The sequence below is a fragment of the Calypte anna genome, chromosome 6 (genome assembly GCF_003957555.1).
Source record: "Calypte anna isolate BGI_N300 chromosome 6, bCalAnn1_v1.p, whole genome shotgun sequence".
Taxonomy (NCBI): domain Eukaryota; kingdom Metazoa; phylum Chordata; class Aves; order Apodiformes; family Trochilidae; genus Calypte; species Calypte anna.
Window position 1 is genome coordinate 28,905,447 of NC_044252.1, and position 15,821 is coordinate 28,921,267.

The following is a 15,821-nucleotide window of genomic DNA, read 5'->3' on the forward strand; positions in this document are numbered from 1 at the left end:
AGAAGAGGAGGCCCAAGGAGAGATGGATTGATCACATTCCTCTTCAGCAGAGCCAGGTTTCTAAAAGGGGTCTCATGGACCAGCAGAATTTCAAGGTAGCCAGAGTGAAGAGCCACACATACACCCGTGTTTGGGCTCCCTCTGCCACCTTTTGCCCCCAAAATAGATATTTAGCAGTTGTTCTACGTATTCTATTTTTGGAAGAATAAGGAATCAAACCCTTTTTTCTGACAGTCAGGAAGCAAAACAGACAAAGGAAGGAAGAAATGTACAAAACCAGAAATGTACAGAACTGTTCTGGAGTAATTTTGGCTTTTCCTTGTTTTGTACATTTTGATCTATGCTAATGTGTAATAAAGCCACTTAGTTACTTGCTCCCACTATTCAGTCCTTGCCCATAGTTGCAAACTTCTACACACATTGTATTTCAATTTGAGGGGGAAAAAGAACCAAGGATAGGGAATTACAAGGAAAAACTGACTACATAACTGCACTAATAAAGAGTAAGGATGTGTTTAGTTCTTACCTATTAACATTTTCTGAAGGACAGGACAGAAGAAAAGTCAGAAGAAACTTTCTTGGACAATTTCTTTCCTCCTAATATAACTCTGGTGGTTACAATACTGCCATTCAATTATTATTTGTGTAGTTCCTGGAGCTCTTAAAAAAGACAACAAATATCCTTAGAATTTTTGAAGCTTCTCTAACCATACAGAATCACCATTTTGAAAGAAATCTATGCCTGCTATTAATCTGTGTAGAGTAACAATAAATGTATATGCAAGTAGAAAGAATGGATAAAAGCCCAATTAATCCAGCAATCAGTAGTTTTATTTAAAGCAAAATGTGTTTTGTCCCCCAGAGATCCTTCCTTTAAGTACTGGCTTTAGATAATAAACTACTACAATACAAATGTTTAAAAATATTAACAAAATGCAAAGAAGTTGATAATTTAGCAAAACTATTTTATTAAAGCTTATTCTCATGATAAAATAATAGCCAACAAAATCAGATTAGGCAGATCTGCAAATGTGTGTAGCTGCCACCAGTTCAGATATCATTAAGTCAAGATATTCTTGTTTTCTGTGGTATTCTTTATTTTCAGCTATTTACAGTCAAGCATGAAGCAAAGATTACATCAGGAATGTAGTATTACAATTTTCCTCTCAAAATTCACTGCCTTTTGAAAGTAATGCCAGATAGGAATTTAGGTTTTTCCCTCTTGTCTCTAAAATACTACTATTTTTTGCCCTTTCCCCATTCGGTATGTTTAAAAATATTGCACTACATTTCATTTCTCTCTTACAATCATCATTATTAGCAGGACTAGATGAGGAAAACTATATCCAGCTTTTCTTTACCCACTGTTTTACACAAGTCAATTGAAAGCCACGAGTGTGTTTTTGAAATCAGTATTTGCATTGTTTTCACAGCTCCTTCATGTGTACCAGGGTTTCAATGGAGTACTTGGATATATTTGAAAAGCTCTATATTAGTCCATAAGAGCAAACACTGATGGAGATTGAAAGCAGATCACCACCAATGGTAAGCCACTGAGAACATGGAGTGGGAAATCTTAATATGCATTTCAAGCAAGTAGAGGTTAAATAACTTTTAGTCATTAAGGGAAGCTGATTTTGTGCGATTATTTGCTGAAGCTTAATTCCAAAGTGTGTTACATGCCTACTTTAGCATGGATAGTGTTTTCCATACATCAACTAAACAAGTCTCAACTGCCCAGAACTCACAAAGAAGTGCAAGTAGTCGCATGAGTTCAAGTAACCATTATGTTTAGAACTACAAGGATGCTTTTCTGTCTGTGAAAACCACTGCTGCTTTATTTTGCCCAGCACAAAATAAACTGAGAAGCAAACTTAATGGAGAAGTACATTACAGACTGCCTGAAAAATGTCAATGAATTATTTTACCATCTTAGACTCAATTCCATTCCCACAAAGGCGTTTGGTTTGTTTTTTTCCTACTACCAGTACCTAACACAGTACCTAAAATAAAGATGATATTTTATACGGCATTTCTATACACAGAAGATGAAACAAAGACACATTTACAGGAAATAAGTAAGAACAACAGCCTTAGCCAGGTGATGATAAGATCCACAGTTTACACATAGCACAAGACCAGATAGTTCTTTTCAAAAGCTGCTGGCTGAAATTCTTCCTCATCTCTACTGGACTCACTGATTTTGACTCAAATAAAACATGTTATATACACTATAGGACATTTTTCTGACAATGGTGATTCTTCTGTTTGAGAAGCTGAATGCAATTAACCACTATGTGATTACTCAGAAGTTTTGAGAGAACACATTTACCTATTTTGTAAAGTATTTTGTACCTTAAGCTTTCTGAAATGATACAAGACTGCAGCAATTTTTTTTTAATTTTTTTTTTTTTAATTACTTAAACTGTCATTATATGCTTTTTCATAGAATTCAATGAAGCCTCCAGCTCTTGTGAAGAACAATTTTCCTTTATCAGGTCACCAGATAATAATACAACAACACTTAAACATAGAATATTGTTCTGGAAAGCAACCAGCCTCTTATCTCAAAGATACTCCCAGCTGAATTCTTATGAGCTACTGGTTTGTACTTTTGTATCTTGTATTATTCCATCAGGATACAATAGCCCAAAGCTCTAAGGAGAATTTTCTTTACCATAGCATTACTACAATTCATGTAAATTACAAACTATGAAAAGTTCTTGTATTTAACAAAAATATGAAAAACAAATGATATGCAACATTAACTTCAGTAAATATTAATAACAGATAAAATGAAAGACCTTTTTGTTTGCTTTCACGATATGTTTGGCAACAAATACACAACTACCTAGCAGACATACAATAACTGTGATCAATGTTTTAAAGCCTGGTCCCTCAGTGACTTCTGTGTCAGTTATCAGCTTAAGCATGCAACAAGCTTATAATTTTTTTTTTCATCATACAATGGTAACTAAACATTCTGAAAATCCTGCTGGTTTCCTGTTGAAAACACCAGCTCAAAAAAAAAAAAAAAAAAAAAAAGAAAAAAAAGGAAAAAAAAAACAAACCAAAAACAACAAACAGAAAAACAAAACAAAGAAAAAAAAATGGGGGGTGGGGGGGGAAGTAATACCTTAGGGACACCACACACAATAATGTGAAATGGTAAGGTGACATAATTAGAAAACAATAAAAATAAGTTATTAAAAATAAATTTCTGATATAAACCCCAAAATGAAGCTTTAACCAGCCAGTTTAATAAAATGATGGTGCTGTAGCTGGAGAAGAACCATTCTCAGCTGTACTCTTACACAGGCAAATAACCGTGGAGAAGCTGGCCGTATGCATCATACCAGTGTTTTAATTTCATTTGTGTGTGTTTGTAAGTAAGTGCAAAGTATTCTTTCAGTTCATTCCTTCAAAGGCTAAAGATGGTAAAGATCAGTCTACTGATTGAGGGGGATCCACTGCTTCCTCCGACGTGATGCTGAATGTCGGAGCCTCCGTCAGACTGAGATCTTCGTTATCCAATTCTTCTGCTATACTGGGTTCCTCGGAATCTTTAGTCCCTTTTTTGGCCTGTCTCTCTAGTGACATGTTCTCCAGAGACTCTAGATCCTCAATTCCTGCCCTGTAGTGGATCATCAGCAGGGTAAGGGCCTGCAGTCTTTCACCCGACTTCGCCAGCGCAGCAGAAATCAGGGCTTTTTTCCTTGCCTCCGTTGTCTCTTTTTCTTCTTTCACGAGCGAATTATTGTTTTCCAGCTCCTGGTCTATTTCGTTCTGCAGCTTATCCAGCATAAATTCTAATTTCTGGAAACGCTCCTCAGTGGGTAAACTTCTGTAGAGGTCACGTCCGATTTCTTTAACGGCGATGAAGACGCTGTCATCCAGACCCCCCTCCTTCCTCACCAGCTTTATCCCCGTGCCCCCTGCACGTTTTGAGGGACTACTTGGCCCACTGATCTCAGTGTCACTGCTCTCGTTGTCAGAAGTGTTTGGGGTGTGCTTTGGTGATGGTTCCACCACCTCTGTCCCTGGTTCAGTCAGGCGAGTTTTGGGGACTGGGCGAAGGTTTAGCAAGCGGGTGCTTGTATTGATGATGTGCCTGGTCAAACCTGTGGTTCTGTTACCAGATTTAGATTCTGAATCAACACGAGAGGCCACAGCCTGGGGAACTTCCTGCCCTTCTGTTCTAAAACCTCCCGCAGTTCGATCGAGTCGCTTTTCAGCTCCTGCACAAAAGGGCATCTCAGTCAGGCATTTTTCTTGACATTTTTTATGGCAAACGTAAGCACAGAGCATGCACTGTGAAGCTGCTTTAGTCCATACTTTCTTTTTGCAGTAATCACACCAAGTTGGATTCTGAAACTGAGTATCTTGAAAGTTATGCTTGTTCTCCGTTACAACTTGTCCCAAGTAAGGTTCCTCTTTCTCAAGTGTCCGAGCTTCTTCTTCCAAGTGAGATTCCCTTTCTTTCTCCAGGAGAGAGTTTGGCTCATCAATTTCACCTTCTTTTAAATATTTGAAGTGTAAAGTTACATCTCCATAACAAAATTTTTCATTGAATCCCTTATGGGTCGTCAAATTCCGCAAGGCTGTCCTAGTGACTGCTGCTTTAGGTGTAGGAGCATTCAGTCTAAATGTTCTAATATATTCCATTGAGGATGTAGCTATACAATCTAAAGCAATTTCTTCAAGTTTTATGCTTGCATATCCTAAGCAGATGAACCCACCTGCTTTGAAAGGGTCTCTGCACCACAGTGCAACATTAAGGTACTTATGGTATCCTTCTACTTCAAACAGACAAGAGGATGTTCTTGTCCTTGGCCATCGGCCTTGCCGGACTCTGTAAGGGATTTCTGGTGATTCCCATGGTTGATGATCATCTACACTATCTTTGGAACTACGTGTATTTTCTGGAAGTCCATCTTTCAATGTATCTTGTTTTGGTGCTGCTATTACTTTTGATACTGTCGGGTCTTCTATTTGATCATTATTCTTTACTACCTTCTCTGTACATTTCTCTCCGTTATTTGTAGGTGGAGGTGGCCTTTCTGGTTTTTCAGAAGATGCATTTCCACTTTCTAACACATTCTGAGTTTCACCAGTAGGCAAAACAGGCTTACTTTGTGGCCTAGGGGGCACAGGAGGCTTAGTACTGGCTCCTTGGGATTGTTTACCCGATTGCTGTGGTGCATCTGAACTCTCAACAGTTTTGGGTGTTGCCACTTTACCTCCATCTTTCTGTTGTGTTTTTGATGTTGTCTGATAACTTCCTAAATGTAGTTTTCGATTCAGGATGGGTGATATGGTTCCAAGTGGTTTAGCAGCAAGTATCACAACTGAACGTTTGGGACTCACAGCTGTTGGCAGTTCTTCTTTTTGGTCAGGTGATTCACAAGCTAAGTCCTCAAATTCTGAATCAAAATCCCTGCTATCCACATCAGCTGACAAACTAGACTGATCATCTTCTGTCTGTGTCAAGAAAGCTGTGTCTTCCAGCTGCCCAAATCCATCCTGCAGTGCTGAGCCATGCTGATTATACCCAACAGGCCTTTCATAAAAGACTAGAACTCTGTCCCCAGCCTGTCTAATGAGCTTCAACACTTGCACAGTTGATGTGATTTTGACACCTATTAAAAAGAAGACAAAAGATTTTAAAATTCTAATTATGATAACAATCTAACTGGCCAAAAATAGTCAAGGAGCATGTTTAGATCTTTGTTAGTGGTAGTAATACTGTTGCTTATTAACAGAGGAGGTCAGTTATGACAGAAGAGCTTAACTCAAATGTAGGAGATGGATCTTTTCCATTTTATTCATATAAAGGTATCGCTGATTTCAGGAGTGGAAAAGATACTTAAATACCCTAAACTCCAAATAAAACCAGAATTATTCAAGCTGTATCTGGAGATGGTCTGATTTAAAATTGTAGATTATAAACTAGAATCTACCTACTTCATAATGTCCAGGGATTTCAGCAGAATCTTTGAAAAAAACAAAACAAAACAAAACAAAACAAAACCCCACACAGTGCCCTCCCCTACAAAAGTCAAGGGTAACTTTTTGCCTCAATGAAGCACGTATCTGCCAGCTACAATTTGGCTACAGTCTTCATATACCAGAACTTCAGAGTAGATGTCTAAATAATATTTAGGATCCTACGTGTCAGAGCTGTCAAAAATTAATGCTAGGAGTGCAAAAGAATTACTGAATATTTAGCAGATCTTCTTGTGTCATTTTGACATTTCAGACAGTTACACTGTTAGTCAAAAATATATTTATCTTACTTGTTCCATAGTCTATTTAGAATCCTTTGGTTCAAAACTAAGTATGCAGGCCTGAGGTGTAAAATGTTATGGCTTTGTAAAGTAAGCACATTTTCAACAGCACTGGAAGAAACTAAGTAGAGAACTTCACGGCACCACTATTCGGACAGTCGAATAATTTATTCAACTTTATTTTGACTTTCACCTAGCAAAGAGTAAATAAATATGCAAGAAAACAAACAGAATGACAAAATCAAGTGACCACATTTACATAAATGTTAAGTTTTTATTATGAGAGCCAGACACAGCTGTAATTGTTGAGAAAGGCTGTCTAGTTGAACAGTTTGCAGACACATCCTCCCAGTTCGCAAGACCACATTTATTGTGAAAGCTGACTTATTACTCACTGCCAATTGCCAGAAGTCTGTCTCCCCTCTGTAGATCAGCAGCTGCAGCAGGTGAGTTTGGAGTCACAGTTTCAATGACCACATGGCCTGCATCCTCTTCCTTGGACTGCACAAGGCGGAGTGTGAGCCCAACACTTTGCAGGTTCCCTTTCACCAGTTCTGCCTAGAGAGAACCACGATAAAAGGAGGTCAGTTCAGCTGACTGCAAGGATTCCTGGTTGCTAATGGTCATTTAAATAAAATGGTACAACTGATATTATTTTTAAAATTACATTAGGACATCCATTGACTTCATTAAGGAGATTATCACATAATAGATGAACTGCCAGCCAGTTCAGTTTACACCTCTGGAGGAAAACGGAGCCAAATGTGACCAGCTCTGAAAAGCCACATATGCCAAAACTAGAGAGCATTAGAAAAAACTGTCAGCAGAATAAATATCTGTTCACGTCTGTTCAATATCTTATATAAAATAATACTGAGCTAGCCTATGCAAATACAGACCAGCAGGAAAGTCAATACGTGGTTCATCTTTGCAAAAAGCCCCAGTCCTAACAAATTACATCTGAACATAACCTCAGCATCCATTCTATTGGGAAGAAGTTTTAACAAAAGGAGCACTGTACCATCAGCCTGTGTGAGAAAACCTGTAACTACAAGTAGCTCTTCAGTAATCTACAGAAAAAATGGAGTAAGAAAACTGTTATGTACTTATACATTGCTAAAGCATATTAAGAACCAATCTGAATTAACAACAGCCCAAGCAGTTTCTTCAAAGACGCAGAACTCTTTCCTCTTATTTATCTTGCAAGATAAATACAAGAAAAAAAAAATTAACTCCATAATCTCAGATACCTTAAAGAAAATAATGACTGAGGTATAATCTCCAAGTAGTTTCATCCCACACTCCTGCATGGATCTTTTATAATCTGGAAGTCCCTATGAAGAATACATCTAGATAGTGGACAACTGTTTACATGTCTCAGTGTCTGAGATCTTTGGTAATTTCTTTTGTAATACAGACTGTCTGTAATGAATTTTAAAATATAGGCTTTTTTGCCCCAAAGCACATTCTTTCTGGACTGTTTCAAATGACTGCCAACTATCATTCCACACCAAAGTATATTTTCTGTATTTGAAAGGGAAACTAGTATTCTGTGTCTCAGCTCCGAGGACAGAAATTTAATTTGCTTTTTTTGATTCCCAAGAACAGAGAGACAGACATTGTTTGAAGAAAATCTCCACAGGAAATTTTATATTTGGTTTAAATTTACTGAGTTTAGGTAGGCATTCTTCCCCTCCATCCCTCTGCATTTACTTTGTTGCTATTCAATTGTCAATGTTTAAACTGTCTGGAGTTGATCCTTCTCTTCTGGGATCTCTTTGTTTGCTTAGTTTTGTTCAATGCCTTGCCACTGAAGGAGTGGATTACTTACCTCCAGCACATGATTCTCTCCTTGCCTGCATGGCTTTCGCTCCTTTCCTACAATTTTTACAGCCCCACATCTTGCTTTTTTGTAAATTGTTGTTCAGTTCTTTATAGAAATATAAATGCTATACTGTGTAAGAGTCTGCTTAAGAACAATAATGGAGTTTGAAGCAGACCTGCATTAACTAAGTTTTGTCACTTATTTTTTGCATTTCCCACAATCACTTTAAAATAGTATTTTTTCTCAAACTTCATTGATGTCTATAATGATGATAATATCTAGTAAATTATGTAAGAATAACAAGACCAAATAAGCTTAATGCACTCTCAAGATTGTGTACTTCTATAAGAAAATAAATAGTTGCTTACAGAAACAAGGGTTGTAGGGTTTTTTAGGGTTGCTGTGTTGGGTTTTTTTGTTAGTGAGGGTTTGAGGGGGGTTGTTGTTTTTTGGTTTTTAAATTAAGGCCAGTCTGATTTACTCCTAAGAAACTCTGACACATAGTTAAATTAAAAAAAAAAAAAAAAAAAAAAAAAGTTGTGTGTTGAGAAACAAACAAAAAGAATATATACGTTAGAAATACCAGTGGAAGAAAAGAGAAGCTTTTTTTTAAAGAAAAGAACTACTCTTCTGCTCTAGTCCTTTATTTATAAATAACATGTCTTTAAGTCAGCGATTCACAAGGGCTGCATGTGCTGTATGGAAACACCATGAACAATTACTACAATTTCAAACAACACTAGTTGAATATTTTAACTGTCAAAAGCCCAAATGACATGAATTTGCTGTGGCAGCATAAAAACCTACAACAAAAACTCTTTCCAAACATCACTCCCCTGTGCTATGTAGCTCTGCATGTTATAATCAGACAAGGAGAAGACCATTATTTCAGAGATTTGCCACAGAGTCTAAGTGCTCAAATCTCTATTTTCCTATGAAGGCTCCTTTTTAAGTCTTGCTCGAAATGATTAAGGTTGGAAAAAGATTTCCAAATCATTGTGTTTGAATAGATAAAGTAACCACTACAATGCAGCAGAAAGTAAACTCCTGCTTAAGGAATGCTGACAAACATGACTCTTACAAAGGGCAGAGGAGCAAACTATAACCATGGTTTTTCCCTGATTTTTTCTTAGTCCACTGAAGTATAAAGGTCTTCAGTGAAAGAATTGCAGGAAAGTAATGAATGCTTAGCAGAATTGTAAAGAAAAAGGACAAAAGTTATTTTTCTCTTAAGACTAAGTTATTTCTGGCCATTTAATTACACACTTTTAGAGATATATCTGTTTTAATACTCTATAGTGTCCTCTGAAATTCTGCATCAATTTCTGGAACATAGCACTCAGAACTGGAGTTAATAAAACCAAGATTTTTTAATCCAAGATAGACAGTCTGTTAGTTTTGCATAAAAACATAGCTGTAAGTTTGTCTGCAACAAGAGGTAACTCTAATGTAAATCAGTCTTTAAGCAGATTAGAAAAACATCCCACTACTGCAGGAAGCTGGCCATCCAGATACTTATGGGAAGTAAGAATCATGCAAATCTACTTTTTTACAGTTAGATATTTTCTCATCTATTCAAAGAAGTGACAAGATTTCTGAAGACCTGTTCTTCAGAAAGCAACAAGCCCTATTTGAAACAGAATGGCAGAAGGAAAACATGAGCTGGTACTGAAACACAGCATTTCTAAGAAAGGCAGTGATGGCCTCTAAGCACTGTTAGCACTTGCAGTCATGACAAAGGCAATGAGATGGGGAAGTGAATAATCAGACAGTAAAAAGGAAAAAAAACAAAAGAAAATATGTTACCAAAAGCTTTCTTACAGTTCAGACCCTCATCCTCTTGAGCTTTCTTTGAATCCAAGGACTACTTTGAGCAGATCCCAACAGTGGATGACTTAACAATCAAAATATTCTCTACTGTAAATAACCAGAAACCTCTGGGGTGATTCCCAGCATTGCCCCCTTCCCTCCTCCCCCAGGGAGAGACCACATGAAAGAAATGAGGGACAGCTGGGACCAAGGACCCCAAGGTATCTCAGAACATTTGGCTCCCATGCAGGGACCCCAAGAGCAGATTGCAGAGCATCTGACTCGCTGATGCTGAGGAGACTTCCAATTTTCCAGCAGTATCTGATGGAAAGCTGTTCCTGCAAGGAGAGCCCCTTTGAACATAACAAGCAAAGTTCATCTCTACTTTTTATTAACTGGCACAGTCACAAGCTTTCTCACGAAATAAACTGGTTTTACTTATCAACCCGAACCAGATGAATAGTTCCCTTGATTTTTCTCTCAGGAAAATCCAATCTTTCCCCAAATATTCATATCACCACTGTCCCAGGCTAGCTGCTGTGCAGGTAAATGCTGTTTCAAGCTCTCAAACACGCCCAGCCCAACAAGTACACTCACAAAACCAAGCATCTTCATGAACTCAGCACAGCTACTTGATGCCTTTCTGCCTCTCCCTCAAATTAAAACTCAATAATAAATGTGAAGAGCCAAAGACCTACTGGAACATGACACATCAGAAGGACAAAAATCAGTTAAATGACACAGAGACCAGAAGAAAGTTGCTGATAATGAAAGGATATTTATTATGAAGAAATCTTACTGCAAGGCAGAAAAAACAACATAGATGTTTAAGGAAGGAAAATTTTAACCAACTAGCCATACCATATTATAGGAAATTTATTTTAACTTGATCTAATTAATAACTCTGTTTTACTAGTTCCTGCACTCCTTGGTAGTTACTTAAATAAGGAGCAAGACAAAGCATAAAATACTACATTCTTGTGAGTAAAAGGCATATACCCTGTGAGCAATTTATATTGAAAGAGTTAGAGCTAAACTGTGTCATGGAACTTAGAAAATGTGCCTTTTTTTAAAAAAAAAAGGTAAGCAACCTCCATACTATTTATGAAATATTTGTTAAGAATTAGATGCAAAAGAACAGAAATTACTATCTTGGGAAAAAAATGAAATGAAGTAAGTTCCTTAGTGTTATATTATACAAGGATAAAACCCAAGAAGAGGACAGGATGTCCTTTCGCTTTAAAATTAATAAAACATTTTGATGTGGGGCCATGAATGCCTGATTTTACAGACCAAAGTCTATAAGCATTGATTTCACAGTACAGGCTTTAGTTCATTTATATACATCAGTGTATGAGGCACTGCAATCATTAACCCCACCAGTACCTCCAGTTCAATACTGAAATATGCTCTGGAATACAATGCAGCAGAAAATTATTTTGCATCTCATAGCCCTTCCTTACCTCAGCCTTGTTCTGAAAGCCTAGCAAAAAAACCTGGATATCAGTGGAAATTTTTCCAGCCTTTTTTAACATGCTGATACTGAACTCCACAGCTACACAGTGATCACTCTGGAGTTTATGGCTTCTTAATACTATTTAAATGTCCAAATATTTAGGCTAGTGTCAACACAGAATACACTTTTAGTCTTCAAAAGCTTTGTTAAATTATCAGTCCTAAAAGAATTAGCCAACACAAAGGGATTATAAATAAACACCCCTTTTACAGGCTGCAGACACAAATCTCATGCCATAGCATTTATTATTTGCCTCCAAAATTGTACCTTTGGAGTTAGATTGGTTTTGAAAAGTGGAGTAAGAATGGCATCAATAATGCTGTAGTCTCGTAACTACAATGTAAGTTAACACGAGATATAACATTATTTATTCTGTATTGCCTCAGAAATCAAATGTCCATAATAAATACGGAGATTACAACCTCAGGAAAAGTACATGTGACAACTTCTTACTAGTAGTGCTACATCACTCAGGTAAACTTTAAAAACTGAGATGGCTACAAAACCAAGAAGTCAGAAAAAGAAGTCACAGCATAATAATTAGAGGATAAGATACTTGCTTTTAAACCAAATTACTTGTTTTCAGGAACTAAGAAGGATTTTTTTTTTAAAGTTTCATTTTACTCTAACTAAAAGTCTGCATTTGCTTAATTATTTGTAAGTATTAACATAATAAAGATTTATTAGAATTTAATAAGAAAGTCATACTCTTTTGAATAAATGCTAAGATCAACCAAGCACATATAAGAAATCTTATTTCACTGACTTTACATCAACTTAATAATAATATTTTTACAAACATTTCTTATTCCCTATCAGTGGTTTGTAGCAGGCTGTACAAGTCAGAAACTAACACCAAGTCAGTGCTCTACTGTAGATAAAAAGCTTGTATTTCTCCAACTCAGAGTTAATACAGTGAATCTTAGGTATTATTGCAAGGTAAGGTCTAATGTCTTTTGGGGACAAGGAAGAGATAATGTCTATAAACATGCCTGTAAACTATTATAGTCTCCCAGACAGCCCTGCATGCAGAGAGAAAAGGAAGGAATTTGTCATCTCAAAAAAAAAAAAATTAAAATACAAAACCAGGGATGAGTTCCCCCTCTTCTGAACACTCTGATAGTTGTTATTTTAAAAAGGATTTTGGAATTTATCTTTAAAATATAGACTTTAACATTACTGTGTTTTTTTCAACCCTGTTATTGAACGCAGTCATTATATACATGACCTGCACAGTGCAGTTATTCCTAAACTATTTATTTATAGGGGCTAGAGGAGACAGTGAAAGGAAAACAGGTATCACCAGGCTCACAGTGCACTCCTTAGCAACACTGGACTCAAAGGAAAAAAAAGAAATTTTTTTTTATGTTCTGAGAGGATTTCCATCTATGCTTTAGAGGAGGAGTAGATGTTTTTCTTTGCCTTGTCACAGAGCCCCAAAGCCACTGTTCTCCCTCTCAGCAGATGATGAACATAACCTGCACACCACTTCCCAATTTTGTCTCAAAGAGACAAAAAACCCAAAACCAACCAACCCAAAAACTCCACAAACACATGAAACACCTTTGCCTTCAAAAGACTTGTTACATTTACTGGCATCTGGAAATGGCCAGTAAGTAATCAGTTCTTATGCTCTCCTGTGACTGAAGCACAGAAATATATTCTGACTTTAAACCCCTTAGTCTGAATTCTTACCTCAAAGTAATCACACAAAATGAATTAGCCCACTTGGAGCTCCCTGTTGAGACACCACTGGGTCTGAGCACAGATAAGTGGGTGCTGCTGAGTTATTTCTGGTGTATCAATATTGTCGTGTTGGGCTGAGATGTGGACCCAGCTTAATTTGCTTTCACTTGGTTTTCATCTCTTATCCATTTCAAGCATCATTAAAATTAAGGTAAAATTTTCTCCAAGCTATGCTGGAAGCAGTTTTACAGGACAGAATTTCCTATTACTGGGTATGCCACATTTCAGCCACCCCAATGAATAAAATTAAAAAGTCTGGTACACATTTTAATTTAGAAAATCAAACAGCATTATGAATGAAAAAATCTGGACTGCAAATGTGTCACAGAAAGAGAAATCAGGCTTATAAGCAAAGGACTCACTATCTTTGCTTTCCTAGCAAGGTCTGGAACAGTTATCAGTTTTGCTTATTGTGGAATATCAAGAAGAAGAGATTTTGAATTACAAGAAAACGGTGAAAAAATGAAAGTGGGATGTTAGACCTTTTGTTAATTGTTCCAGCTATGTGAATTGTGTTGTGTGCATGAGGAGACACAACTATCAAGGCTGCAATTTTCATGTTTGTTTTACTTTTAGGAAGAAGCAAATTTATTGAAGAATTTCTTGAGGTTTTTGTACCATTCATCCCATATAGCAGACTCAAAAATGTAAGGTACCAAATATGATGGTAACTTCATTCTGAAGTGAGCTGCATATATTGGACCAAGATCATATCTAAAGTACTAATTCATTAAGGCTACAATACTTCAAGTGTTATGCACATGTCTAACTTCGCCTTCATGCACTATTTATCTGAAATAAACGTGACAATGCTCAGTAGTCACATCAAACATCTGCACAGCTGCCTGCTGAGCACTAAAAAAATTTTACATCAGCAAAATCAACCACGTAAGGAGCTGCATCTTAGTTTCCTTGGTACTTCTGACATACTGCAGGTACTCTTTGGCTAAGCTACTACTAGAAAGATTACCTCCCAGCTGTAAGGTTAAACAGATTATGTGACATGCAAAAAATAAACTGTTCAACAATTATCATGAATTGCTTCTTACTAAACAGCAATTATAGGAGTTGAGTGGAGGAGTTGAAGATAAACAAAGCAGCAAAAACCCTGCATTTAACTCCAAAATGTCAGAAGGTAAAATGCAGACCTTCTGTTTTACTTGAAGCTCTCTGGAGAGCAATTTAATATTAACACCAATGTAGCTCTTCATAAAGTGCTTTTACTGACATCCTGATGACTTCCTTTAGCCTTAAAAAAATTGAAAAGAAATATATTTTTAATCTTTTATCACCATTTATATCTCACATACAAAGGCTTCCTCCATTCTGCTTAAGCTTGATCAGATAAATGTTTTGTAAAAAAAAAAAAAATTCAGGTAGTCAAAGTAGCAACTACTGAAAATACCCAGTCTACTGAAACTGGATATTAAATAGAAGAGAGAAAGTTCATTAATAATACCATGTATGACACTAAACCAATAAAAGTTGACTTAGCTAATGGATTCCTTCATAAAAAACTGGTATGAAGTGCTGCAATGCAAATTACAGATAAAGGAGATTAATGAGAACAGAGGAGTTAATAACCTGCACACACGAGTGGCCAGCCCAGGGTTTTGTTCACCTCTGAGTTGGGAATAAAACCCCTAAAAATTCAAGTGTATACATTAAAAACAAACCCTCTAAACCAGGTAGCAATTACTTATATTTATCTTGGAAATACCTAATTAATAGTGATAAAACAGTTGCTATTAATTTTCAAGTAATAAATTCAAAATATTAGGACTATCTTGTAAAAGTTCTTTATTCCTGTTCAAGTTTTCTTCTCCACAAAGAAACTGTTTGACAATTCTGACTATCTCACCTAGCTGCATTAACCACCACATTATTGACATGGATATTGCCATCAAAATTAAAAATATAAAAAGTTATTATCCACTGCAGTTACAGTAGCACACATCCCAGAGGCCAGTTTCCATGGAAATAAAATATACAAAACTACTTTCTAATGCATATAAATCATAACTCTTGGATTTCACTAATTGGCTTTAAAGTCACATTTTAAAATGCTTGAAAGTTACATTTCTGAAAGAAAAATGTTGATGGAAAGGATAAGTGCATTATTTAGAGGCTGATTTTATTCTGGAGCAGAAGTGTTTTCTTTAAAGCAACAACAATGCTAATTGCAGGGTTATAGCTGGAGGACTGTGAACCTTCTGAAACGAGCAGGAGCTTCATCAATTTTTCCCAATTCATCAAAAGTTCCAATTTGCTGGGACTTCTCAGCAAAATACCAGGGCTTAAGAGAGAATGACTGCCCTGAGGAAGAGCTTGATGCTGCTGGAGGCAGCAGTCGGGGGTGCTGGTGGTCCCAGGAGAGGCCAGAACAGGCAGAGCTCTCCATCAGCCCTGGCTGAGCCCTCACATTGCTCCAACAGGATATCAGATCAGGCTTTGTACCAAAGCTGAGGAAATCCAAGCAGTGCCATCTGACTTACTAAAGATGCATATTTAAACAGTTACTTGCACAAGAGTGTGTATAAAAAAAAAAATAGGTGGGGACTATACTCTTTACAAACAAACCATTGCAATTTGGCATGATAGGAATTGCACTCTTAGCAATAACACTTGTACCTAGAAC

General features: G+C 36.7%; 1 protein-coding gene across 1 annotated transcript in view; it reads right to left on the reverse strand.

Annotated features, from left to right (window-relative positions):
- Window positions 1-948: 948 nt before the first annotated feature.
- The window catches only part of PDZD8 (PDZ domain containing 8), a 57,815-nt gene continuing 42,942 nt past the window's right edge, over window positions 949-15,821 (reverse strand). The window contains exons 4-5 of the mRNA XM_030452956.1: window positions 6,683-6,845; window positions 949-5,639 (exon numbers count right to left, since the gene is read on the reverse strand). Of these exons, the coding sequence (XP_030308816.1) occupies window positions 3,445-5,639; window positions 6,683-6,845 (2,358 nt within the window). The 3' untranslated portion in view covers window positions 949-3,444. The remainder of the gene's footprint in view (window positions 5,640-6,682; window positions 6,846-15,821) is intronic.